General features: G+C 43.9%; 1 protein-coding gene and 1 long non-coding RNA gene across 3 annotated transcripts in view; one reads left to right on the top strand and one right to left on the bottom strand.

Annotated features, from left to right (window-relative positions):
• Positions 1-14734: 14734 nt before the first annotated feature.
• Positions 14735-21282, bottom strand: LOC118964451 (uncharacterized). Its single transcript, XR_005051498.2, has 2 exons — positions 19763-21282; positions 14735-16332 (listed from the first exon to the last, which is right to left on the bottom strand). It is a non-coding gene; the product is annotated as an uncharacterized LOC118964451 (long non-coding RNA).
• Positions 19919-27990, top strand: part of LOC110522431 (prospero homeobox protein 1) — a 38689-nt gene continuing 30617 nt past the window's right edge. Inside the window, exons 1-2 of one of the 2 annotated variants that reach the window (XM_036975938.2) lie at positions 19919-20257; positions 23964-26018. In XM_036975938.2, the coding sequence (XP_036831833.2) occupies positions 24030-26018 (1989 nt within the window). In that variant the 5' untranslated portion in view covers positions 19919-20257; positions 23964-24029. Of the gene's footprint in view, positions 20522-23963; positions 26019-27990 lie in introns of both variants that reach the window. The other variant, XM_036975939.2, reaches the window with a different exon arrangement.

Below are 27990 nucleotides of genomic sequence, written 5' to 3'. Positions count from 1 at the left end.
CCAACATGCTCCTGAACAGCTTCTATCCCCAAGCCATAAGACTGCTGAATAGCTAACAAAATGGCTACATGGACTGTCTGAGTTGACCCTCTATGCACACTCACAGGACTCTACACACTCACGCACAGTGACACTCCAACACACGCACACACGGGCACACACACACACACGCAATCATCATATACGCTGATGCTACCCTGTTTATCATATTTCCTGATACCTAGTCACCTTACCTCTATACATACAGTATTTACCTCTATCAATCCAGTATCCCTGCACATTGTAAATATGTTATTGGAACTGACCCTGTATACTGTAGCTTACTTACTTTCTTGTGTTCTTCTTATTTCTTATTTTTATTTCTCATGTGTTTTTGTTCTATCTTATGCTATTTTTAGCATTACATCGATATTAATGCATTGTTGGCTTTACAGCTTAAAAGAAAGGCAGTTCCCTGTACTTGTGCATGTGACATTAAACTTGAAACTTGGAACTTGAAACACAACCTGTGCACACAGTGTTATGGTAGCTTCCTAAACAGGGCTGTATCACAATGTCTGTTCATTTCACCGCCCCTAAATTTGGGGATAAACACCATTTGTTGGTCAGGCAGGTTATTAGGGAATGAGAGAGAAAAGGAGGGAGAGAGGGGGGAAGTGTGTGTGTTTCCTCCGTTATAATAATCCCTATAAAATCCAGATTTCTCAATCCGCAGCTCAAGCTGACAGTTTAAATAAAATCATTATAATCCCACATGGTAAGAGAAATGAAAATGAGGGGATTAAATGGAGAGGCCAACCCCCCCACACTCTCTCTCTTTCACCCCTTCCTCCTCCAGGGGGATAAGAATGCCCCCTTTCCCAGCCTCTCCCCCCCACCCCCTGTGTCCTCCCTAGGGACAGGGACAGGGGGCTTAAGAAAGCTCTAGATTTGGGATTGGTGCTTGTGCTTATACACATCCTCCTCCCTCCCTCTAGCCCCCTCCCAACCTGTTCCACAGTACTTAGCCACAGTCCTACAGTCCAGTCCTCAGGAATGTGTGTGTGAGTGTGTGTGTGTGTGTTTCAGGGGAATATATAATTGGACATTGGAGAGATGTAGTAATCCAATCAAATCATAGTCAATGATCTCTCGTTCTGTCTGTCTGTCTGTCTGTCTGTCTGTCTGTCTGTCTGTCTGTCTGTCTGTCTGTCTGTCTGTCTGTCTGTCTGTCTTTCTGTCTGTCTGTCTGTCTGTCTGTCTGTCTGTCTCTCTCTCACTCCCTCTCTGTCTCATACACCCCCCCCCCCCTGTCATGGTTCACTCACCATATTATTCAGCATATTATTATGCCAATCAGTAGTCAAACCCAAAACTCCTCCACTACTGCCATTAATAATCCTGCTGTACCTTCCACCTCTGGCTCTAATTTAAAGAAAGCTCCCGTGCCTTTTCTGCCTCCCAGGCCTCTGTGGTAGTCGCCCCAGTGACCCCCCGTCCCCTCGGAAGGCTCCGGAAGGTTGACCTCTGTGTCATTGGTATTCCCGAAGAGGTGGGATTTTAATCTTTAATCCCGTATCCCTTCCCCCCGGCACGGATCAACTCATTACGGAGAATACACCGAGTGTCATCACCCATTACCCACGATGATGTGCAAGTGCAGTGGTACGGACGGCCGGGCCCCTGTCTGTTTTTTGGTGAGCTATCAGCGCGTTCAGTTCAGTCGCCGACTCCATTCACCACTTAATCCCCCACTTACTCATCCTTCCTGCTTCCTCCCTTCCTCCCTCTATCTCTCTATCTCTACCCCTCTTTATCTCTCAATCTCTCTCTCCTTCAATCTCCCTCTTTCTCTCTCTTCATTTCCATCTCAGTCTTTCGCTTTGCCATTTACCATCTTTTTAACCCTCTTTCTCCCAGGCACCCTCTTTATCTTCAACTCTCTCACTTGCTGTTCTTTCTATGGCTCCCTCTATCTACCCACCCCCAATCTCCATCTCTTCACTCTTATCCCTCTCTTTTCTCCTTCGTTCTCCCTCTCCCTCCCTTCCTCTTAAAGGATCATCTTTAGCTAAGTGCTATCCACTTTATTTCCACTCTCTGCCTCTTAAGTGACCATTTGATAATCTCAGAACGCTAGTCTCCAAACAGCCCAGGGGGGGCCGTGGGTGAGACTGTTAGCCCAGAATGACGCTCCTGATCTGGTCAAGACTGTGCCGGGCCCTGGGTCCTCTGGAGCTGCTGGGGATATTGAGGCCATGGTGTCATGGAGGAAAGGGCCATGCCAGAATCTCTTGGCGTGAGATCATCAGAGCAGATGGATATCTATCTCTCTCTCCCTCTCTCTATATCTCCCCTCAATGTCTCTCCCCCTCACCATCTCTCTGTCTCTCTCTCTCTCTCTGTGTCTCTCTCTCTCTGTGTCTCTCTCTCTCTCTCTCTGTCTCTCTCTCTCTCTCTCTCTCTCTCTCTCTCTCTCTCTATCTACATCCCTCTCTGTTCATCTTGGTCTCATTTCACTCTCTCTCTTCCTTCCATTTTCTCTTCTCTTAATCTCTCTCTCTCTCCCTCTTTTTTACTGAGATATTCTCTTTGTGGAACAGGGAATGGGTCAGAGCGTGTAGCACTGAGAGAAAATAGAATAAGACTAGTCTGGTTGTTTAGAGCTCAGATAAAAGGCCATCGCTTGGCAGGGACACATTTTGTTTTTCTCCTGGACTCACAAAAGAGGCAGTGAAAGGAGGGAGAGAGTGAGGGGCAGAAAAAGAGGCGCAGAGGATGCAGATTTTTTGGTGAGGATTCTTTCTGCAAATGGAGGTGACACTGGATGCACACACGTGACACACAGAGGTCGTGCTGAATGTACAGGATTCATAGTATCTCCTTACAGAAAAGAAAACCCTTAGTCAGGACACACACATACACACACTTGTGTTGCTTCCCGCTGTCCTCTTCACGGGTCATTGGCTGAAAAAATCCCCTGTCACGTTCCTTTGGGACTGAGCTCTGACAAGCCAGCAGAACAGGATAAACTTCCTGTAAGGAAAACCAGGAGGATCAGGAATACCTAGAGGGCTGGTTTGTCTTCCCTCTTATCACAAGACCCAGAGAATGACAGGGGATTCCCATTTTTAACATCACCTAACAGTCACTTAACAGCAACTTCAACATTATGTCAAACAATATCAGTGTCAACAATTGGTTACAGTTTATTTTACAGTTCACTACCTATCTGATACTTACTGAGAAATCACTTGTTACAAACGTTTATCTACTCTTCTTCTTTATTTGTGCTAAATAAATAACTTAATAAATACCAGGCAAATAAAATCTGATAAAATAACTAAAATTAAGCGTCAAAATGAACAGCCTGATTTATGTCATGACAAAACTCCTTAAGACACATGGATGGGTCACGTTCAAGTTATTCACAACAGCAGATAGAATTAGACCCAGTCCTACAACGGAAAGACTGTCCAGACAATGTATCTAGAATGGCACACAGGTGTTATGACTGTAGGTCATATATAGCCAGATTAGCCAATGGCTGTGGTATGGAAGTATGGTGGAGCTGTCACACACACACACACACACACACACACACACACACACACACACACACACACACACACACACACACACACACACACACACACACACACACACACACACACACACACACACACAGAGCTGCCTTACTATACTTGTGGGGACTTTTGGAGACCAACAATTGATTTCCATTCAAAATCCTATTTTTAACAAGCTCACACAGTTGCTGTCACAAACTTCAAACTCCACACAGTTGTCACTGATTAGTTGTATCATCATTTCCCACTGAGCAAACCATTTCTGTACTTACAGCATTCATATAAATTCATTTCTATCAGGTTTTGTAAATAAAACTCCTGAATGCAACTGTTTATGTCAAATAGTTTTGAGTTGTAATTGTAGCCCTGGTTGTCCTGAAAAGGAAATGGAAAATAACTTCATTGGGAGGCTAATTATAAGGCCTGGACATCTAGATAAATAAATAGATAAATGAAAAGGCGATTTTTGCTGGGGTCTCGGGACTGATAGAGTTAACCCTAACCCTCATTCTAACACCGAACCATCAACCAGACCCTTAACCCTAACCCTCATTCTAACACCGAACCATCAACCTAACCCTTAACCCTAACCCTCATTCTAACACCGAACCATCAACCAGACCCTTAACCCTAACCCTCATTCTAACACCGAACCATCAACCAGACCCTTAACCCTAACCCTCATTCTAACACCGAACCATCAACCAGACCCTTAACCCTAACCCTCATTCTAACACCGAACCATCAACCAGACCCTTAACCCTAACCCTCATTCTAACACCGAACCATCAACCAGACCCTTAACCCTAACCCTCATTCTAACACCGAACCATCAACCAGACCCTTAACCCTAACCCTCATTCTAACACCGAACCATCAACCAGACCCTTAACCCTAACCCTCATTCTAACACCGAACCATCAACCTAACCCTTAACCCTAACCCTCATTCTAACACCGAACCATCAACCAGACCCTTAACCCTAACCCTCATTCTAACACCGAACCATCAACCTAACCCTTAACCCTAACCCTCATTCTAACACCGAACCATCAACCAGACCCTTAACCCTAACCCTCATTCTAACACCGTACCATCAACCTAACCCTTAACCCTAACCCTCATTCTAACACCGAACCATCAACCAGACCCTTAACCCTAACCCTCATTCTAACACCGAACCATCAACCAGACCCTTAACCCTAACCCTCATTCTAACACCGAACCATCAACCAGACCCTTAACCCTAACCCTCATTCTAACACCGAACCATCAACCAGACCCTTAACCCTAACCCTCATTCTAACACCGAACCATCAACCAGACCCTTAACCCTAACCCTCATTCTAACACCGAACCATCAACCTAACCCTTAACCCTAACCCTCATTCTAACACCGAACCATCAACCAGACCCTTAACCCTAACCCTCATTCTAACACCGAACCATCAACCAGACCCTTAACCCTAACCCTCATTCTAACACCGAACCATCAACCAGACCCTTAACCCTAACCCTCATTCTAACACCGAACCATCAACCAGACCCTTAACCCTAACCCTCATTCTAACACCGAACCATCAACCAGACCCTTAACCCTAACCCTCATTCTAACACCGAACCATCAACCTAACCCTTAACCCTAACCCTCATTCTAACACCGAACCATCAACCAGACCCTTAACCCTAACCCTCATTCTAACACCGAACCATCAACCAGACCCTTAACCCTAACCCTCATTCTAACACCGAACCATCAACCTAACCCTTAACCCTAACCCTCATTCTAACACCGAACCATCAACCAGACCCTTAACCCTAACCCTCATTCTAACACCGAACCATCAACCTAACCCTTAACCCTAACCCTCATTCTAACACCGAACCATCAACCTAACCCTTAACCCTAACCCTCATTCTAACACCGAACCATCAACCTAACCCTTAACCCTAACCCTCATTCTAACACCGAACCATCAACCAGACCCTTAACCCTAACCCTCATTCTAACACCGAACCATCAACCAGACCCTTAACCCTAACCCTCATTCTAACACCGAACCATCAACCAGACCCTTAACCCTAACCCTCATTCTAACACCGAACCATCAACCAGACCCTTAACCCTAACCCTCATTCTAACACCGAACCATCAACCAGACCCTTAACCCTAACCCTCATTCTAACACCGAACCATCAACCAGACCCTTAACCCTAACCCTCATTCTAACACCGAACCATCAACCAGACCCTTAACCCTAACCCTCATTCTAACACCGAACCATCAACCTAACCCTTAACCCTAACCCTCATTCTAACACCGAACCATCAACCTAACCCTTAACCCTAACCCTCATGCTAACACCGAACCATCAACCTAACCCTTAACCCTAACCCTCATTCTAACACCGAACCATCAACCAGACCCTTAACCCTAACCCTCATTCTAACACCGAACCATCAACCAGACCCTTAACCCTAACCCTCATTCTAACACCGAACCATCAACCAGACCCTTAACCCTAACCCTCATTCTAACACCGAACCATCAACCAGACCCTTAACCCTAACCCTCATTCTAACACCGAACCATCAACCTAACCCTTAACCCTAACCCTCATTCTAACACCGAACCATCAACCAGACCCTTAACCCTAACCCTCACTCTAACACCGAACCATCAACCTAACCCTTAACCCTAACCCTCATTCTAACACCGAACCATCAACCTAACCCTTAACCCTAACCCTCATTCTAACACCGAACCATCAACCTAACCCTTAACCCTAACCCTCATTCTAACACCGAACCATCAACCTAACCCTTAACCCTAACCCTCATTCTAACACCGAACCATCAACCAGACCCTTAACCCTAACCCTCATTCTAACACCGAACCATCAACCTAACCCTTAACCCTAACCCTCATTCTAACACCGAACCATCAACCAGACCCTTAACCCTAACCCTCATTCTAACACCGAACCATCAACCTAACCCTTAACCCTAACCCTCATTCTAACACCGAACCATCAACCTAACCCTTAACCCTAACCCTCATTCTAACACCGAACCATCAACCTAACCCTTAACCCTAACCCTCATTCTAACACCGAACCATCAACCTAACCCTTAACCCTAACCCTCATTCTAACACCGAACCATCAACCTAACCCTTAACCCTAACCCTCATTCTAACACCGAACCATCAACCTAACCCTTAACCCTAACCCTCATTCTAACACCGAACTATCAACCTAACCCTTAACCCTAACCCTCATTCTAACACCGAACCATCAACCTAACCCTTAACCCTAACCCTCATTCTAACACCGAACCATCAACCTAACCCTTAACCCTAACCCTCATTCTAACACCGAACTATCAACCTAACCCTTAACCCTAACCCTCATTCTAACACCGAACCATCAACCTAACCCTTAAGCCTAAAAAAAAACTGTTTACAAGTGAGGACCGGCAACACTTCTTTGAATTGTAGTTAGTTTACTATTCTTGTACTCACAAGTATAGTAAGACGATTATACACACAAACACACAAACACACGCACACATGCACACACACACAAACACACGCACAGCTGACTGGAAGAAGCTGCTAATGGGAGAAATGAGAGGAGGATTACTGAAGGCTCTCTTCTAGGAACAGCCCTGAGCGTCTGTGTATCTGTCCATTAACTCCATGGCAATCTGTGTGTGTGTGTGTGTGTGTGTCTGTGAGTCTCTTCTGTCCTCCTGACTCCTCCAACTGCCAAGTGTGTGTGTGTGTGTGTGTGTGTGTGTGTGTGTGTGTGTGTGTGTGTGTGTGTGTGTGTGTGTGTGTGTGTGCGTGTGCGTGTGTGTGCGCGTGCGTGCTCGTGCGTGCGTGCGTGTGTAGGGCATCTTTTATCTCTATGACAATGACCCCACAAATAGGCACATGCCACTCTATTCCTGTCCTCTCAAGGCTCCTCTGGTGTTTTAGTGACTCTGCCGAGGCATACCAGGGGTTAAAGGGAGATTTGGAAGGGTTGGAGTGTGTGTGTATGTGTGTGTGCGTGTGTGCTAGGATGTGTGTGTCTGACAGCCAGAGAGAGAAAGACAGAGACAGGGAGGGTTAGTGGGGGTTGTTTGCTTAGTTTCGCCCTGCATTGTAAAAATCAAGGGAAACAATTAAATCTTTACCAAACACTTATCTCCTTAATTTTCCTTTGTTAGCTTTTATTGTCTCTTAGGGGGGGTCTACTATGAGTCTCACACCCTCTCTGGCTCAAGACCTGTCTTTTCTACACATTAGGTTCCAGAAACATTAGCTATACTTCCTCTGAGAGGGCGGTGTTGAGGAGGAAGGGCCATGGACCCACCCTCAGGTAGTGTAGTGTAGTAGTGTAGTGTAGGTGTGCAGTGTTGTGTAATGTAGTGTAGTGTAGTGGTGCAGTGTAGTGTTGTGTAGTATAGTGTAGTGTGGTGGAGTGTAGTGTAATGTAGTGTAATGTAGTGTTGTGTAGTGTAGTGTAATGTAGTGTTGTGTACTGTAGTGTTGTGTAGTGTAGTGTAGTGTAATGTAGTGTTGTGTGGTGTAGTGTAATGTAGTGTTGTGTGGTGTAGTAGTGTGGTGTAGTGTAGTGTAGTGTAATGTAGTGTTGTGTGGTGTAGTAGTGCAGTATAGTGTAGTGTAATGTAGTGTTGTGTAATGTAGTGTTGTGTAGTGTAGTGTAATGTAATGTAGTGTAGTGTAATGTCGTGTAATGTAGTGTAGTAGTCTAGTGTTGTGTTGTGTAGTGTAGTAGTGTAGTGTCGTGTAGTACTGTAGTGTAGTGTAATGTCGTGTAATGTAGTGTAGTAGTCTAGTGTAGTGTAGTGTAATGTAATGTAGTGTAATATAGTGTAGTGTAGTGCAGTGTAGTGGTGCAGTGTAGTGTAGTGTCTTCAACGCACCTGAGCCCAACCAGGCACACGACAGGAAGAGGGAGTCGCCATCCTAACGTTAAGTGCTCACTTCCTGCTATTTTCTGACCATCTCTTGAAGCAGGAAGTCGTTGGAATGGAAAAAAGAGTGACCCCAAAACACCCGGGAGAGGACCAACGTGCGAAAGAGGCGAGCTTAAGCCATCCCCAAAGTGCGCCAGCCCCAACACAAATGCCAGCGAAAGAGGGGAGGGAAGAAGTGATGGAGGGAAGGAGGAAGGGGGAAGGGAGAGAGAGGAGGGGGAGATGGGAGTTCATGGTGCGCTCCTCCTGGGTCGCATTTGGGGCGTTGGGCGGCACGATAGGCAGGATGTTATGGTTTATTTAGCGCTGTAGTGTGGGCGGCGTAGACAAGGTGCATGGTGCCCTCCGCGCCAGTCTCAACGTGATTTATGGCCACGCTGGCAGACACCTCTGTCCACGGGGAAGTCTTTGAAAACGCTGGGAGTGTGTGTGTGTGTGTGTCTGAGTGTATGTATGTGTGTCTGAGTGTTTATATGTGCATGTGTGTGTGTGCACAGCACTCTGTGTATGTGTGCGTTCATTTGAGTGTATTTTGAAGGATGCAGCTTTGTGGTCCGTGGGCTGCTGGTTTTTAACCTGTAGCTGAAGTGTACTTATGCATGGCCCAACTGAGAATGGATGAGGCAGGGCTCTGATTAATTAAAAACACAGCTCTGAAAATGACATCACATTAAGAGGTAGAACGTTAAAGACAGTGCAGAATATTCAGTTCAACTTCAGTTTGTTATATGATCAGATGATTACGGTCACAAAAAAAATGCATATGTCCACCAATCAACAAGTGTCATCAATGTAAAACGTAGTATTGGCTAGTTAGTGCAGGTATGTAGGTATGGCCATGTTTGTTGGTGTTCACATGATTTGTTACAATGGCGTTACCCGAGCCATGAGCTCTCCAAGATTCTAGAATGTTCTCAGTGTGAAAGGTAACAGAGGGGTCAAGAGAGGTTATGGATGACAGGACACTCCAGTCCAAAGGCCTGCTGGGAGCTAGCCCAAACATCCAGACAGGGGGTCAAAGTTCATAGATATAAGTAAACTAGAGGAGGGGGTGCAAATGGTTAGCGAGGTGCAGACTAACAGACCATACACTTAAAGAAAGTTTCACACTCCACATTGCTGCCAGTGATTTATTGGAGAAGCAACGTTTCGGCAACTCTGAGGAAGGTGTTTGTGTGTGTGTGTGTACTATTCTAGTAGGTTGCCTATCATCAGATGAAAGTGAATGTGTGTTTTTAGTGTAAGAGGCTCTATTAAGAACTCATTAACCTGTGTTATATTTGAAGTCTCCCGCCCATCGCTCTCTAATGTATTTTCCATAAAGTGTTTTTAGATTTAATTTGGCTTCCCTTTGATTTTACGACCCTCGCCTCTGTTATTGTAGGATATCTTAGCGGTTCCTTGTAATTTAGTTTTATGACACGGCAAATCGAATACAATACACCCCCCAGGGAGCACTGACCTCCCTTCCAACAAATATAATTACCGACATCACAGAAGCGAAAACAGACCACCGCACGCTTATCTTTAGGCCTACTAGTTTTTTTCTACGTCTCACATGTTTGCACGTGCGTGGGCTTACCGGTACGGGCACATCACAGACACGGTGAAAAACAGCTAAATATAGCAGCTGAGGTCTGGAGGTGGATGGGGATGGAAAAGGTGGAAGCCCAGTGTCCAGATCTCCGCTTTGAGCCCAAAGCCAACCCTCAACACACTTCTACGGAGCACAGTGGTGATTTTAGCATCTAAATTTTGGTGGGGCAAAAAAATGAATGTGGAGTGCATGCCAGCAAAGCCACTACACAACACTAAAAAAATACATTAATTGCACTATAATGGTGACTAACGGTTACCACAAACTGTTAGGGCCTACATAAAGCTGTCCCAACAGCAGAGTCCCGACAGCAATCACAACACCTTACCACTGCTACACCTGGCTTTCAGCGGAGCCTTGTCTGACAGCGAAAACCTGTTCATTCAGCCTCATTTACTGCATAAAAAAAAACACATCTGATATGGCTGACTTGATTAAACAAATGTGGTTTCTACTGACAACTGAGATGTATAAACTATGACATAAGGGAACGACAAGCAGATAAGAGGCAATCCGTAATTACGATTGAGACATTAATGATCGAGCGACGACGGACATAGTCAATTTATCTATTTGTTTAGCACTTTTGAATTGTACAGCGACAGAATTCAGAACATGGGCCGTTCTTACAGTGTACTCGCTGTACAACAAGTCAGAACCATAGGATAAATAAAGGGGGCATATAAGCAGACAATGTTCTTACATGCTTAATACATGCTTACTTACATGTTCTTACAATGCTCTTACAATATTCAATGATTACATTTCTCTAAAGCGGGTTATAGCTTACATGTGCACCACTAAGTTAGAACAGTAGGCGAAATTAAGAGGTGAGGCACATTGAACGCCATTTGGGTCTTTGAGTGTCAAAAAAGATACACGTTATATAACACTATTTGATGCGTTAAATAAGCTTTTAATTGAACATGTCAAATAACACAATTCTATTATAGAATGTTGTGTGTGCTGAATTTGAATGTGCAATCCAAGCGCCACCATTACTATCAGTAGCACTGTCAAAGCTGTACAAAAAAAAATAGTAAACAAGCATACACCGGCCACAAACGATGTATTGGTGAAAATAGACCAAATGATTAGGGTGAGTCACATGGGCTACTAACAGCTTACTACACAACATACACTTAGTATTACTTTCTTAGCTACACGATACATATCTCTCTGGCATCCTACGTAATTTATGAACCAGCGTTAGACATTTTTGGACTCAAGTTGTTGTGATGTGCTTGAACAGGAAAGTGGTGCGCCGGTCCTTTGTGGTCAAATTTTGTCATCAAAGAGATTTACAATTCCGAGTTGAATGACTGTTCAAAATGTTTGAACAGTCATTCCCAGTTGCAATGCTTGCAGTTAGCCACTGTTACTTCAGCGATTCTTTACAAACCACTCATTGTTAAATTTGCGATCTCCAAATTGTTGTGTAATGTTTATGTCCAATGGCCGATGAGCACCAATACGTTGTATCTACTGTATATTTTCTCTTCATTATTTCTCTTCATATGACAAGGATTAAAAAGGATTTGCCAGTAGATTGTCGACTTGATTCATGATGATGACTGCTAGCTAATATTGTGAAAGTAAGATGTTGACATTATCAGTCCAATCAAAGCTACTGTACATATAATGTGATTTGACGTAATTTCTGTGGCCAATGACCTTGAGCCTTCTTGGAACGACACTTGTAATATAACTCTATGGCAGGACCCAAAGGGCTGAAATGTTGGATGTCTACCCTTTCTAAGAACGTAAGCTTGGTGATTGGGTGGCAGGGTAGCCTAGTGGTTAGAGCATTGGACTAGTAACCGGAAGGTTGCAAGTTCAAATCCCTGAGCTGACAAGGTACAAATATGTTGTTCTACCCCTGAAGAGGCAGTTAACCCACTGTTCCTAGAGCTGTCATTGAAAATAAGAATTTGTTATTTTCTGCTGGCCTGCCCCACCACCACAGAAAGCACTGAGCTAGGTGCTGCCTTACTCAATACAGCTCAATAAAACAAAAAACAGACTATGTCTATATGTATACACAGCTCCTTTAAAAATGAAGAGTCCTCTGCAAAATGATCAGTTTCTCTGGTTTTACTATTTATAGGTATGTGTTTGGGTAAAATGAACATTTTCATTTTATTCTATAAACTACTGACAACATTTCTCCCAAATTCCAAATGAAAATATTCTCATTTAGAGCATTTATTTGCAGAAAATGACAACTTGTCAAAATAACCAAAAAGACGCAGTGCTGTCAGACCTCGAATAATGCAAGAAAATATGTTAATATTCCTTTCTTAACAACACAATACTAATGTTTTAACTTAGGAAGAGTTCAGAAATCAATATTTGGTGGAATAACCCTGATTTTCAATCCCAGCTTTCATGCGTCTTGGCATGCTCTCCACCAGGTCTTTCATGCGTCTTGGCATGCTCTCCACCAGGTCTTTCATACGTCTTGGCATGCTCTCCACCAGGTCTTTCATGCGTCTTGGCATGCTCTCCACCAGGTCTTTCATGCGTCTTGGCATGCTCTCCACCAGGTCTTTCATGCGTCTTGGCATGCTCTCCACCAGGTCTTTCATGCGTCTTGGCATGCTCTCCACCAGGTCTTTCATGCGTCTTGGCATGCTCTCCACCAGGTCTTTCATGCGTCTTGGCATGCTCTCCACCAGGTCTTTCATGCGTCTTGGCATGCTCTCCACCAGGTCTTTCATGCGTCTTGGCATGCTCTCCACCAGGTCTTTCATGCGTCTTGGCATGCTCTCCACCAGGTCTTTCATGCGTCTTGGCATGCTCTCCACCAGGTCTTTCATGCGTCTTGGCATGCTCTCCACCAGGTCTTTCATGCGTCTTGGCATGCTCTCCACCAGGTCTTTCATGCGTCTTGGCATGCTCTCCACCAGGTCTTTCATGCGTCTTGGCATGCTCTCCACCAGGTCTTTCATGCGTCTTGGCATGCTCTCCACCAGGTCTTTCATGCGTCTTGGCATGCTCTCCACCAGGTCTTTCATGCGTCTTGGCATGCTCTCCACCAGGTCTTTCATGCGTCTTGGCATGCTCTCCACCAGGTCTTTCATGCGTCTTGGCATGCTCTCCACCAGGTCTTTCATGCGTCTTGGCATGCTCTCCACCAGGTCTTTCATGCGTCTTGGCATGCTCTCCACCAGGTCTTTCATGCGTCTTGGCATGCTCTCCACCAGGTCTTTCATGCGTCTTGGCATGCTCTCCACCAGGTCTTGATCTGGTGGTCCTCCATCCACACCTTGATTGACCTGGCTGTGTGGCATGGAGCATTGTCCTGCTGGAAAAACAAATCCTCTGAGTTTGGGAACATTGGCAGAGCAGAAGGAAGAAAGTTTTCTTCCAGGACAACCTTGGACGTGGTTTGATTCATGTGTCCTTCACAAAGACAAATCTGCCCGAGTCCAGCCTTGCTGAAGCTCCCCCAGATCATCAACGATCCTCCACCAAATTTCACAGTGGGTGCGAGACACTGTGGCTTGTAGGCCTCTCCAGGTCTCGCACCCACTGTGACGTTTGGTGGACGATCGGTGATGATCTGGGGGTGCTTCCCTGATTGACGGGTCGCCACTGACAGAGGAGCTTTGACGCACCATGGAGCCACACACAGAAGCAGTGCAGAACTGGACACTTAAAATGCCTTCTTGGTGGTATGGTTAACTGTCGGAAATGCTGGATAATGTATTTGCAACCTGCAACAGACCCACATAGGAAAGCCATGCCATAGGCAAAATAGTTTTAGAACCCACAGACATAATATTTGTTTAGCCTACCCCAGTACTGCATGGTAAGCCACAAACATATTATTTTTTAGTAGTTGACAAGTGAGAGGTCAACACAAACAATGTTGGTCATTCCTGTGGGTGCTGTGTGTGTTTCAATGACACTCTCCCTTTCTCTTTCTCTTTCTCTCTCTTTCTCAGAGGGGGGGGGGGATAAAGGGAGAAGTGATGACAGAGAAGTGCTGAGGGGGCTCTTTGTCTTTGAGCACTATAAACCTCTATCTATTTCATGGTGTCATTGTTTGTTTTAAGGACGTTGGCTGGGTTTAATGTAGTTCCAGGGCATTTCAGAGCGTCTCTGCCGAAGCACCTCCAAGGCCCGCAGTGGGCTTCGGTCGGTCGGCTCAGTCCACTGCCTGCCTTGCATAGATTCTCTTTGATTTTGCTCTCCCTACTCTGACAGCAGTTGTGTTCCCCGTCTTTCATTTACTTTGTTGATATATGATTCTGCATTTCAAGGTTTGGCTAAAGAGACACTCTACTGTGTGCTTAAAAACTTCCTGTACTGCCACATTTTGAAAACCTAAATGTAGATGTCAGTTTGTAATTCTAACTGCAGTTGTAGCACATACAACAGGCGAAGATGTAAGGCCTTTGTAAGACCAATTAAGATGTTCAGAAAATTTCTGCAATTTTAATGAGGGTTTGACTGAAGCCATATTTGTTTCTGCCTCAGTGAGCTTTTTTTTAATTGCCTATTAATTCCAAGATATGTTTTCTGAACTGAATATCATATTATACAAATAACATGACACACTTCTCCAAGTAGGAGATTGTGTTTATATATATTTTTTATTAGGCTACATCATTCCCCACTACTTCTTTACTCTTATCAACAGGTATATGTCAAAATGTTGTGTGTGTGTGTGTGTTTTTTAATACAAAATATGACTCATTCCTCTCAGAGAAGAGTTAGAGAGACATCAGATTAAATTTTTCTGCATTAATTGGATCTTGTTCACAATATCCAGCGATGCAGTCTAACCCTGCCAGTCAGGCAGTCAGTCAGTCATCAGGAAGAAAAGGAGAGGGGCATCACCAGGAACCACAGTCTCACTGTCCTTGTGCCATTTATTCATAACGTGGATGATCAATTTGACTAGTCATTGTGCAGATTCATCCTATAAATACAGAGGTATAGGCTGTGTTAACACAGAAAGACCAATTCTGATCGGTTTCCCAAATATTGGCAAAAGATCTGATAGGTCCAAAATCCCAATTGGCAAAAGATCAGAATTGAGGTGACTGTGTAAACACCGCCTATAGAGTACCACAGTAGGAGACATAATACCCAGAAAACCTAGTGGTCAAACAAGGAAATGTTTCCAATCGTTTTTCCACCATTATTTTTTTCCTATAGGGGACACTTAATATAAGGGCTGTGTTTCGAGTAGGCTTACCTTGGTGAGACGTTTAGAGAACCGTGTAATTGTCTCTAGGACAAGGTGACTTTTAGCAATATATTTGCTTGTATTTACCCCCCAAAAATGAAATGCTAAATAGCAGCTAATGTGGCTATCATAAAGAACTACAAATGATGATCTGGAAGAGACTGCCGAATTGAGGCAAAGGTAACAATCTTTAGATTAACTATCTAATGTTAGCTAAATGTAGTAATTCATAAATTGTCTACATTTCTTTAAATTGACAATTCTGTGAACTGTCTTGTGCAATTTTTTTATGGAGACAATGCTTGCTAACAAAGGTGTCAGCTAGAGTTGACGTGTGGGAGCTTGCAGGGATTTGTAGTCTTGCATGATGTCTACTTTGATGCTAATTAGCATTTTTGAATCTGAGAGTAAATAGAGACTAATATATTGATAAAAGTGACCATGTACATGAGAGATTTACATGGTTATCAAAATGTCATATCATGGTAAACCTATTTTAAGTGTTGTTTTTTTAAATCCTTATGGGAAAATAAATAGTGGAAAAATGATTGGAACCATTTATTTCCCTGTTTGACCGCTAGGTTTTATGGGTATCATGACACCTCCACTGTGGGACTCAATTGACATAGATAGTAACCTAATCATCCTAATTTCCAAGTACAGTTTTCCTCTTTAAGTCCTCTCGCTGACTTTTCTTCAGTACAACACATAACATCCAGATGAATGTTTTTCTATTTCCCTTACAGAGCCACCATCATCATCATCATCGTTGTCACCTGCAGGGCCCTGGTTCTCTAGTGAGCGTGTCTCTGATTACACTTGAATACATCAAGTCGTAAGGTTGTGCATCCTGTTGGGCCTGGTAAGAGTGTGAGACGCCTACTCATTCCCAGCGCTCGCTGCCGTCTCTCTCCTGCTCTCCTCTTCTCTTTTCTCCTCTCCAAGCGAGAACCTTTTTATGCAGGGACCCCGAGACCTTTCTGGAACAAAACAGCTTTTAGTTTTATACCTCTTTCTTTCTCCCTCTCTCTCTCTCTCACACTCTCTCTCTCTCTCTCTCTCTCTCTCTCTCCTCTCTTTGCCTGTGTTTTCACAAATAGCACCTCTTTTCTCTCTGTCTCTCTCTCTCTTCTCCCCCCTCTCTCTCCCTCTCTCGCTCCCTCTCTCTCTCTCTCTCTCTCTCTCTCTCTCTCTCGCTCTCTCTCTCTCGCTCTCTCTCTCTCTCTCTCTCTCTCTCTCTCTCCCTCTCTCTCTCTCTCTCTCTCTCTCTCTCTCTCTCTCTCTCTCTCTCTCTCTCGCTCTCTCTCTCTCTCTCTCTCTCTCACTACATCCCCTCCATCACTCTCTCCTCTGATTATTTTTCGGAGAACTGTGTCTTGTGAAAAGCGTGGAGCGTTGTGGTCAGATAATCATGTCATTATCTGATTGAGAGGTTTTTGTAAGCATCATTGCTTAACAGGCTACTTCCACATGTACTTTTGTCTGTTTATGTTGATGGACCTCCTTATGCCTGTTTCTCAAAACCTGCATGCGTTTCCCAGAATAATGTCATCGTAGGTAGTTACCTGGGAAATCACATTGCACTGTCTTTTAGTTTGTGTTGTACAGATCTGAATGTAGGCTCCTTGCTGGTTATAAGCCAGTTGGTATTCATGCACTGAGATTCTGGTGAATGTGTATGAATAGTCTACACATTTTTGATGATTGATAATAGAATAAATGAAATGTACTTATCATGAAATAATTCAATAATAACCATATAGTTAAATAAAAAAATACTTTGCTATGTATAGCAATGTGGTGTGTAATTGTGTAAAATAATAGTATCATTAATAATAATAGTAATACATAATAATAATAATAATAATAATAATAAAACACAAGAATGATGATAATATTAATATTAATAATACATTTTAATAGTAATTAATACTCCTTATTGTAATTAAATCAGCATCCAAAATGTTTCTCTCTTGAGACCCGTTGTTGGGCAAAATTAGTAAGGAGGCCAGTGACCCATCTCAGAATTCCTCCCTGCCTGACTTGTGCGCGCGCCTATTACCAAGACCAGCCAGCCGATTATAGTTTAAAATGTACGTTAATAAAACCTCTGGGAGAAAAGCATGTTTTCATTCTCTCCCTTAATGCCTCCTCCCGTGTTGATCCACCAACTCAATCCCTAATAAATATGTCAATAAAGTCACCCATCAGCGCGTAATGCGCCGCTTATCAGCCGTGGCCATCAAGGTGGTGATGCGGCACACTCGACAAAAAGGAAAAAATTTGTTTGAAATAAATAGTGTTGATCCATCTGGAATGGACCGAGATAAGAGGTGCCAGTGTTAACGAACACGTTTCCGCTACACCTCATCCGAGTCTTCCTTTTCCAAACACAGTCTATTTAATGTCCCGGCCTGTTTTTCCATGGAGCGTACGCACCGAGGGCACCGTGGGGAGATGAAGCCAAATTAACTGGCCGAGTTGGGGAGCGGGGGACGGGACACCTGCTTTGGAAAAGAGACTCCAGACACTAAAGTTCGCTGACTTCATTAAAATTAATTCACCCTCAAAAACACTTGCTTGCGACATGGAAAAGAGACTCGCCTTTCCTTTTTGGCATTTGACAGAAAGACATTGGAAAATCATAAGACTTCTGATTAAGCACGTCGGAATCCTGTTTATGTAATGGATAGTTCGTTTTATTATAGCAGGCATAATGGACTGAAAAAAGTGGACTGTAACTTTGCATCTAAGGGTTTAAAAACAACAGCTGTAGCTCCATAAAAATAGGTGCAATTTATATTGGATTCAAGATAGCCCAGACACACCTGATGAGTAATGTTTCGTTTCATTAACATTAGAATTACATACTACAAATACTACTACTACTACTACTACTACTACTACTACTAATAATAATAATAATAATTTACACTTATGCTATGTTTAAAACTCCTAGAAATAGAAATGCAGGCGACATCGGCTACATGTAGCCTATATAGGCCTGCACATTGACGCTAACCACATTCCTGATTCCTATGAAATCGTATTAAGAGTGATGTCAGTGCATGTAACAGTAGGAGTATAGTATAATGTGGTAGTCTATAACGTCCATTTTCCGTTAATGTTGCAGAGTGACAGTCATGGATGTTCTTCCTCCACAAAATATTATGCATAACGAGGAGCCTGCTGAATTTTTTTCTAACATACGACTCAATAACATTATAAATCGTGTATCAAATGAAACAAGGGCCTGATTCTATTCACACATTTTGTGTACTATATATATATATAATTTAGGGAGGAATCTTATAATTATAGAACACGTACGGAACTAGGGCTAACGACAGAGTGTTTTACAGAACACCGGTTCAAATATCTACAAACACGCGTGAAAATTGTACACTGAAATATAGGTTATTAATCTAAAATATTTCGAAGTGAATACCATGTCTATTCAATTGATTAGGTGCTGATTAGTTGTTACAGGTGTCTCAAGTTAAAATATGCAGAAGGGAAAAGTAAGGTTAAGAATTCCAACGGGCATAGTCAAATCTTTGCAAACTAAACACCTATAGGCTACTTGCATGAATATCAAATATAAAACATGAAATGTGAGGATTATAATTTAACATCTAAATTGATCATTTCAATGCATTATAACGACACAGACTGATATTTGCTCAGTTATAAATATAGTATTTATATACAGTGAAAAGAGAGATGGAATTTTGTTTAAATGAGTCTCACTCTGTGACCTGTGAATTAAATAAAAGTTAGGCCTAACACAAACTCGCATTTGAGATGGCTCCAGCCCGTGTTATCAGGCAATAAGCTAATAATCACACACGGTTTGACATTCCATGATATAATGTAGTCACGCCTTATCATGTTGCTCTGTGGTCGGTAAATCAAACGAGGGTAGTGATATATCGACACCATGCCTTTCTGAGCCCCCGCGCCCAATGCCATATTAAACCCCTGGCCTCTGGAGACGCACGTATCCAATATAGAATAGCCTACAAATAACACTCCAATGTTCATATCTTATCGTTGTTACAAGCATAATGTTGCACAAAACAGCCATACAAACCCAATAAGCCCAATTGAGATATGACAATGGAATCTCTTATTGAATGGCAAACTTGGGGTGTAAAATCTAAATGAAAAGTTGTTGCGTAAAATGAGTGCGAAATGTGTGTTTTAATGGATACTGTTTTACATGAGTTCAAATGACATAAACACCTATTCGTGACATAAAATCTCTTAATTCAGAGTCTTAAAATATGAACAATTATCATATGTGCACAACAATATGTGCATAACATTAATGTTTATGCAAAACATTATCGACAGAATCACAAAACGATAAGCCACTTCAAAATGATATTTTCTTACATATTCACTCACTGATTTGTAAAGAAAGTGATAAGTAAGAGGTTTTTTTTTGCCTGTCGGAGTCCCATTCCTCGGTCAAGTTTAGTGCGTTGTACTCCTCCCGGACCCGATGGACAGTTCTTATTGGTAGGTACGAACCGTTACATCACCAAGCTTATGACGCGCCGTCTTCCTGTTTCCTTCAGCTGTGTCTTAAAGTGAATCTTGTTGGTGGAGGAGAGCTCGAGCATCAAAGCTCTGCATCGCGTGCGCCTCGGAGACACACACTCACACCAGCTGCTACGACATCACCGCCACAGTCTTTCAGTCTCGAGAGGAGAGGATAGAGGAGAGCGGCGGAAAATAGCTATTTTATGTCTTTTTTTCTGTTCTACGCGCACGCTTATCACTCACTTTACTCTTGCTCTTCCTTCCCCGAGCAATTATAATATTCAACGTCTCCCGGGGGAAGACTGCATATTCACTTTCAGCAGTAAAAAGGAGCTCGCTTTTCTCTTCATCTGCGGGGTAAGTAACCTTGTCCTCAGATACCTCCCTCTTGTTCTTTTGCGTCGCGTGCGCTCGGTGGGCGGAAAAAAATAAACAAATCAAAATGATAAACAGCGGAATATATTCTGATGAAAGACAACGTTACCTTTACGATATAATTTGACTGAATTGTTTTTCTTTCACTTAAAGTGTGACAAAGATGCGTAATTTTTATGAAGATGATGTGTGGATGAATTTATCCTTCTAAATCGCTGGCAGACAGATCATTTCTAACTTTTAAAAGTAAGTTACTGTCTTTTAAGTTTGGTCAATTTTAAATAAATGATTTTTTTTTGCATATAAAGACGCTCAAGGCTGTCTGAGTTGGTTTGATTTGATCGAAGACTGAAGTCTATTATATTTTCATCTGTGTCGGCTACACCAGTCATTTTCGTTGGCATATGGTCTTTGTTCCGATAAACGTTTTTCTTTCATGTCTATTTTTATTCGTCCAGTGTTATTTAGTAGGAACGTGTGTCGTTTCGATGTAAACAAGCTTGGCTTTATCGTTTTTAATATCTGAAATATAACATATCAGATAGGCTAGATGTGATCTACTCTTTGAATTGTAGCCTATATACATGTTTCAGTCTAATAGGTGCGTGTACTGTTTCCCTGGTATAGTTTTTTTGTAGTGCGCTCGCTGCTTGAGTTTATGGTAGTGCCAAGAACGGTAAAATTTTGACGGGGGAAAAACGTCCCAAGTGTACACTATGGAGACAACAGGGATATTTGGCACAGAGGCGCACAACCCCGTCACCCCGCTCTCACCATTTTTGGTGCCTAAAGTCTAGCAGGCCTTATTGTTGTCATATTTAGAATTTTCAGTCCTAGACTAGACTTGCTTGAATAGGTTACTTTGCTCTGTTACACATCCAAAGGGGTTATGAACTTTTCTTTTAGTTTAGCTTTGTCCTTCACAGTGCCCGGTTCTCACTCTCTCAGAGTTTGAAAGATCCTGGGAAAAGGAGCGAGGGGGAGTTAAAAGGGCTCGAGAGACGAGCATAGCTCATTGTTCAACTGCGGTCATATTTCCTTGAAATTGTTGAAAGGTCTTCCAAGTGATAGACTGCGCATGGGCAATGGGGGACAGGTGCGCCGTCGGAAAAGACAGGTGCTGGCGGCTCTATTTTGAGCGATAACGACATAGTCCATTGTTAAGGTCTTGTGGCGCTTAAGTCAAGGTTTTCTTGGAGATATATCACCCTTGTTTGCACTTATGGAGATGGATGGTTAGAGAGAGTTGAGCCAGAGCCATTTATCAGAGTCAGACAAAGACATGGTTTTATTATAGACCAAAATTGGCTTAGTCTGTGTAATATATTTCCTTTTGTTTTGCCACAAAATATGTCAAGCTTTCCCAACCTTGTTTCTTTTTCCTTGAGCTACACCAATAATGTGCTAGTTTGATATATTTCTGTATCGCAACATAAGTTATTCCATCTTACTGCTTGTTTTTCTTGTATTGCTTAACAACACAGTAATAAGACTATCTAAAAAATGTTTATATTTAAAGTGGTGTGTGTGTGTGTGTGTGTGTGCGTGGGTGCGTGCGTGCGTGTGTGTGTGTGTCCGTGCGCGTGTGTGTGTGTGCGTGGGTGCGTGCGTGTGTGTGTGTGTGTGTGTGTGTGTGTGTATTAGAAAAGAAAGTGATGCTTGTTATGCATGGTTAAGATAGTATGGTATATATGAAATTGTCATATACTACAGCTGATTCATAGAGTCCCAAGTGACGATAAAGATGGGATGGTCAGACAATCATACTTTTCCTGTGGCCCCATTTTCAATATCCATATCTGATTGGTTTAAGAAGATATAAATATTAAATAAATTAAATAATTAAATAAAAAATGACTTTGTCTCTCAAAATATGTCTTGACATCTCCTCTGATAAGTGACAGTGTATTTGCATTGTCAATTTGATTGTACTTGTACTAAAATCTTAAATAGTATTTGACAGATTTGGATGTATAGATTTGAATGAATGTTCTCTAGTAAGAGATCACACAACCTTCAATCTTCAAAACCCCGATTCACCCGATACGTATGTTATTAATATAGATATCCTATTAGATTGTCTCCCTGCTGTTTCACTTAATATTTATTTTAGTAGTGTTCCTGATAGGATCCGGGTTTGAGAAAAAGGACTCTCCAGGATGCAGTCTGGTTATCTTGCACGATATTGTCTAAACAGGTACTCAATATTTGAGATGAGGAATGTGAAATAATATCATAAAATAATTCTCAAATTTCATATAAAAGTTCTTTTTTTCTCTCTATTGACAGTGAATGTTAATTCATTCTGTAAATACACTGAATAAAAGTCCCATACCACTGACAAAAGACTGCATGCGTAGCTGTCAGCCGATGCTTACATAGCAGTACTGATGCTGTCTGGTTTGCGACAAAATGTTTCCTTTCATAAAGGCATTAGGTTTTTGTTAGAGCGCTTTAAGTTGCTCCTTGGCAGAGTTGACCCATGTGACCCGTTCATTAGAGCAGAATTAACCAGCTTTGCTAGATGAAAAGACAAGCAAAAAGCCATAGAAGTGAGCCCCTACTGGCACAAAATCAATAAGCTTATTTATCTGTATTTATGTCGTTTTTCTATTATTGTTTAATTTAAGATTGTGATATTCTGATTCATTTGGCTGGAAGAAGTTCCCCTCCAGAATAGCTGACAGTGCGAGTATGTGGATTCGATCAGGGTGCAATTTAAGAAGCGGTCTGGAAATAGGCTTTATGTTTATGGCACATTGTGATACAAGTACTATAACACTTGCAATAGGGGTGATATGTCGTTTGGGTGAATATAGTTAATGTACTACATACACTTAATGAATTGCTTTCGATATGAGCGTCTTCTAATCTAAAGTAATAAAATGTAGCCTAAAATGTAAATGACGTAGTGATGACTTTAGGAGAGGAGATTATAATTAAGACTGCAACAGTTTACTGTGTCTTTATGGCATTCTCAATCCAACCTCAGCCTTTCTCTTTAGTCTATGACTTAATGGTTTTCTGCACCGGCTTGAAGCGCACAAACATGGAAATGAGGACAAGTACTTAAATAATTATCATAATGTTATGCAGCTTTTTGTTGCGTGGGAACTGGTTCAGTGTTACACAGGGAGGCAGCGTGAAACAGGGGACAGACAGGGGAAAATGTAGGCTGAGTCTGAAATGACACTTTATGCCCTATATAGTGCACTACTTTTGACTAGAGCCCTATGGGCCCTGATGAAAAGTAGTGCACTATACAGGGAATAGGGTGCCATTTGTTAGGACTTTGCCCTGAAATGCAAAGACAAGGCCTAGTTCTGACCCCATCACTCCTGCCTTCTGCTCTCTCTTCTCCCTACAGTCATTAGTTATGTTGTCTAAATGGAATCATGTAGTCGACAGTCGATGCCGCCTGTCCTCAGGTATTGCATCTAGTCTTGAGATAAAACCGTATCGCTGGTACATTTTTATACAGTGGAGTGATGTCACTTTCTGGAGCACTGCTATTCAATTATTTCTACATTTGGTAGTAGGAATATTAGGACTTTATTTATTTATTTTGATTAGAAAATATATTTAATGTCAAGTTTTGATATCAGACAATATAGTGACATTTTAAAGTAAATGATCCATCCCCTTCAATGAATCCATACATGTTTCCTTTCTGTTTTCTTGCTGCCAGGTGTCATTCAGCAGCGGTCCTAGAGGAGTGGCTTTGTGGGATATGGCCCAATAGCAGCAGCCCGTGATGCCGGACCATGACAGCGACTCCCTCCTGAGCAGACAGACCAAGAGAAGACGTGTGGACATCGGTGTGAAGAGGACAGTGGGCAGCACCGCCGCCAACACAGCAGTAGCTACAACCAGCGCCGACATCGCCTGCGCCAAAGCAGCCATCTTCAGTGCCATGAACTCTCTCAACTCCCACCACCACGGCTCCGACGCAGACTCCACAGACTGCTCCATGGTGCAGCCACACGGCCCCACTGGGGTCGTCACAGCAACCGACAGCGACTCCAAGTCCAACGTGCTCCGGAAGCTCCTGAAGAGAGCCAACTCGTACGAAGACGCCATGATGCCCTTCCCTGGTGCCACCATCATCTCCCAGCTCCTCAAGAGCAACATGGCCAAGAATGGAGGAGGAGAGAGAGGGGAGAGAGGGGAGAGGGGGGAGAGAGGGGAGAGGGGGGAGAGAGGAGAGAGAAGAGATGGGGGGTTCCCCGGGTCGGGCCTCTCAAGTGGGGGTTCCGAAGCCCCCCAGGAGGACGCCTGCAGTAACTCGTCTCAGGACAGCCCCCAAGAGTGCCTCTCCCCCGTCGGCCGCCCCTCGGCTCTGGGTGCCTTCGACCTAGAGCGCCTCAACGATGAGCACCTGCGGGCCAAGCGCGCCCGCGTGGAGAACATCATCCGAGGCATGAGCCACTCGCCCAGCGTAGTGGTGCCTGCACGCCATCACGGAGAGCGGGATCGTGAACGGGAACAACGTGAACGGGAGAGGGAGCGAGAGATGGACGGGAACAGGGAGATGGAGATGGAATGCCCCCCACAGCCGCCTAGCCCCAGAGGAGAGGTGTGCAGCCGGGAGAACAAGAGGAAGCAGCGCCTGCCCCAGCAGCAGCAGCAGAGCTTCACCCAGCTGGTGTGCCAGCGTAAAGAGCAAAAGCAGGAGGAGCGCAGGCAGCTGAAGCTGCAGCTGGAGGACATGCAGAAGCAGCTGCGCCAGCTGCAGGAGAAGTTCTTCCAGATCTATGATTCCACCGACGATTCTGAGCACGACCTGGCTCACGACCTGGGCAACATGTCTGAGGACAGCGCCGGGAGGTCCGATGCTGGGGGAGATGACCGGGCAGACCGCTCCGACAACGAGATGTCAGACCTGGACCCAGGACACTTCCTGGACCGGGCCAGGGCATTGCTCCAGGAGCAGGCCCTGCTTGCGGAGGGTAACAAGCCCAGGAGAGAGGGGCTGGTCCGGGGGAAAGGTCCTGGTCAGGGTCCTTCCTCCTCCATGCACCATGCGGAGGGCAAGCAGCTGGCTGAGACGCTGAAACAGGAGCTCAACTCAGCCATGAACCAGGTGGTGGACACGGTGGTCAAGGTGTTCGCCAAGCCCCCGCGCCCCGCACCCCCCCAGGTCTTCTCGCCCCTCCCCATGCCCCCAGAGAGGTTCGGGGTCAACGGTGAGGGCCCCAACTTCCACACAGCCAACCAGCGCCTGCAGTGCTTTGGTGACGTCATCATTCCCAACCCCCTGGACTCGTTCGGTGGCATGCCCATGCCTGGCGCCAACGACCAGACAGAGGCGCTGCCCCTAGTGGTGAGGAAGACTCAGACAGAACACCATCACCAGTCCTCAGCTGTGGGCGCCCACGGGGGCCACCACCACCCTTCCCTGCACCCCTCCTCCCTCTCTGCCTCCATGGGATTCAGCCCCCCGTCTTTCCGCCACCCCTTCCCCCTGCCTCTCATGGGCTACCCCTTCCCGAGCCCCCTGGGCCCACCCTCCGGGGGTTACCCAGGGAAGGATCACTCCTCCCCAGACTCCATGGACCTGTCCAGGGAGACCACCAGCCTGCGGACCAAGATGTCTTCTGTGCATCACATGGGACACCACCACAGGTCGCTTTCTCCCAGCCACCCCGGGAGCACTGCAGAGGGGCTCTCCCTGTCCCTCATTAAGTCAGAGTGTGGAGACATGAGCGACATGAACGACATCTCACCATACTCAGGCAGCACCGTATCCTTCACCACACTGAGGGAGGGAGGGAGGTAGGTCGGGACTTGAGTAGGAGAGTGAGTTAGAGACGCTATAGATGGGGTACTTGTTCATCTTAGATATTATCAGATATTGTTATGACTATTGCATATTATTGCTAAATAACCAAACTTATTGCTTTTCCTGTTCTCTCCAAAATTACTGTATTATATCCCCTTCTCTCTTCAAAGTGGTTAAATGTACTCTAGTCACCTACGTATCATTTTACCATTGGTCAGATAATGTCTCTATGACATTTCTAGCCCTGATTCCCATTTGACACATGACTGAAAGAGACAAAAGCTATAGCAGGCTGAAGTTGAGCACAACGGCTGTCTATAGTGACTCCAATAGTTTACCCCTGGGTGCCCCAATCATGGCCTGTAGATAAAGAGCTAATGTCCCTATGGGAGGATCACATTCACCCTAGTGGGACTGGAGCCTAAAAGCCTCCACTAATCCCTTCAGTTAGCCCCTTTCCCCTATATAGACCTGTCTTTACATACACCTTTCACTCATGAAGCTTCCATAACCATTATTTCTCTATCCCTGATCATTTAATGTCTATGCTATGGTTTATGGTCTATGGTTTATGGTCTATGGTTTAACAGACTAGCTACTAGTGAGAATTGACCGCGAGTGCATCTTTGTTTTTCTTGTCTTAAAGCATCTAAGATTGATGTTAGGGTATAGCTACTGTATGTTAGTGTTGATGTGTGTCTGTGTTGTGGTCGCCTCAGGGCACGGCCTTTGTGTGTGTGTGTAGGAGATAGGGTTTGCCTGAGGACTCAGTAAAGATGTGTATTTATGGCCACCTGTGTTTCCTCATGTCTCTTATCATCCCCACATTGTAAAAAGGAACAATCGGCGTCGTTGCTTTTCTCTTTTCTCCGTTTCATAAAGATCTGTCAACAGCCTGGGGGGCCTTCAGCTGTTGCTCGGCACCCAAATACTCCTTCTTTTTTTCTCCCTCCCTCCCAGTCTTTTCTTTTGAAGCGGACGTTAACAGGTGTTTTCGGCGAGCTGTTTGCCTTTCATTACGGCACCTTGTCTTGTCTTCTGACCCAAGAGTTGGCTCTTCCCAGAGATCTATAATCATCTGCTCTGTCGCTCCCAATGGAGGGATGAAGAGAGAGAGAGAGAATCAGACGTGGGAGGGAGGTAGAGAGAGAGGTAGAGAGAAAGAGAATAAAACAATTAAAATAATAACCAAATAATCCAGATGCTGTTGCTTCTATTGTGGTGTTAATTATTTTGGGGCATTAACAGATGTACTCCCATTAATGGAAAGAATAGTTAGAACAATGCGGCCATGTGATACACGTTGTTTTCTTCTCATCTTTGGTTCATTTCACGGCTTTGAAAAACACTGGTTGGGTTTTGATTGTTTACGCCAGTTTTAGAAGTTAACAATCAATGTTATTTTTTATGACTTTGAATGTGAGTCGTACTGTCTACAGTGACAGTTGGTAGTCTTAATGCAATAGTAATAGCAGTGATAGAAGTCATTGTAGTACTAGAACTAAAGATGGCACAGATTGTCAGACATTTTTTGGGGTGCGTTAAAGTTCACCGGCGTTCCGCACCGTTGCGCAGCAGATGGCTGCCATCAATTTCCTCATTTGTTCTCTGACTCTGAGTATCTTGTCCTTACACCTGGAATGAGGAAGTGAAGCATCTATTTCCTCTCATGACTTTGGGGTTTTGGGGAAGTGCTGTAGTGAATGATGATGTCTTGTCAGATGTGCTCAGATAACACTCGGCCAGCTGGTACAAGGAAACCATCATGGCTAAATAATAGCTGTGTGTCACCCCAAGTCCAATCACTATTACATTTGCAAGCTGTGAGAGAAATAAATTCATCAAGAGAATCATGTGTCTGTAGATCTATGCGACTTAAAAATACTTAATTTCGTTATATATCAATGTAATCTCTTGTAATGTTGTGATTGTT

This window comes from Oncorhynchus mykiss, chromosome 4, assembly GCF_057628025.1.
Source record: "Oncorhynchus mykiss isolate SJ-2025 chromosome 4, ASM5762802v1, whole genome shotgun sequence".
Lineage (NCBI taxonomy): Eukaryota > Metazoa > Chordata > Actinopteri > Salmoniformes > Salmonidae > Oncorhynchus > Oncorhynchus mykiss.
The sequence above is the reverse complement of the archived record's forward strand: the minus strand, read 5'-3'. Positions and strand labels throughout refer to the sequence as shown.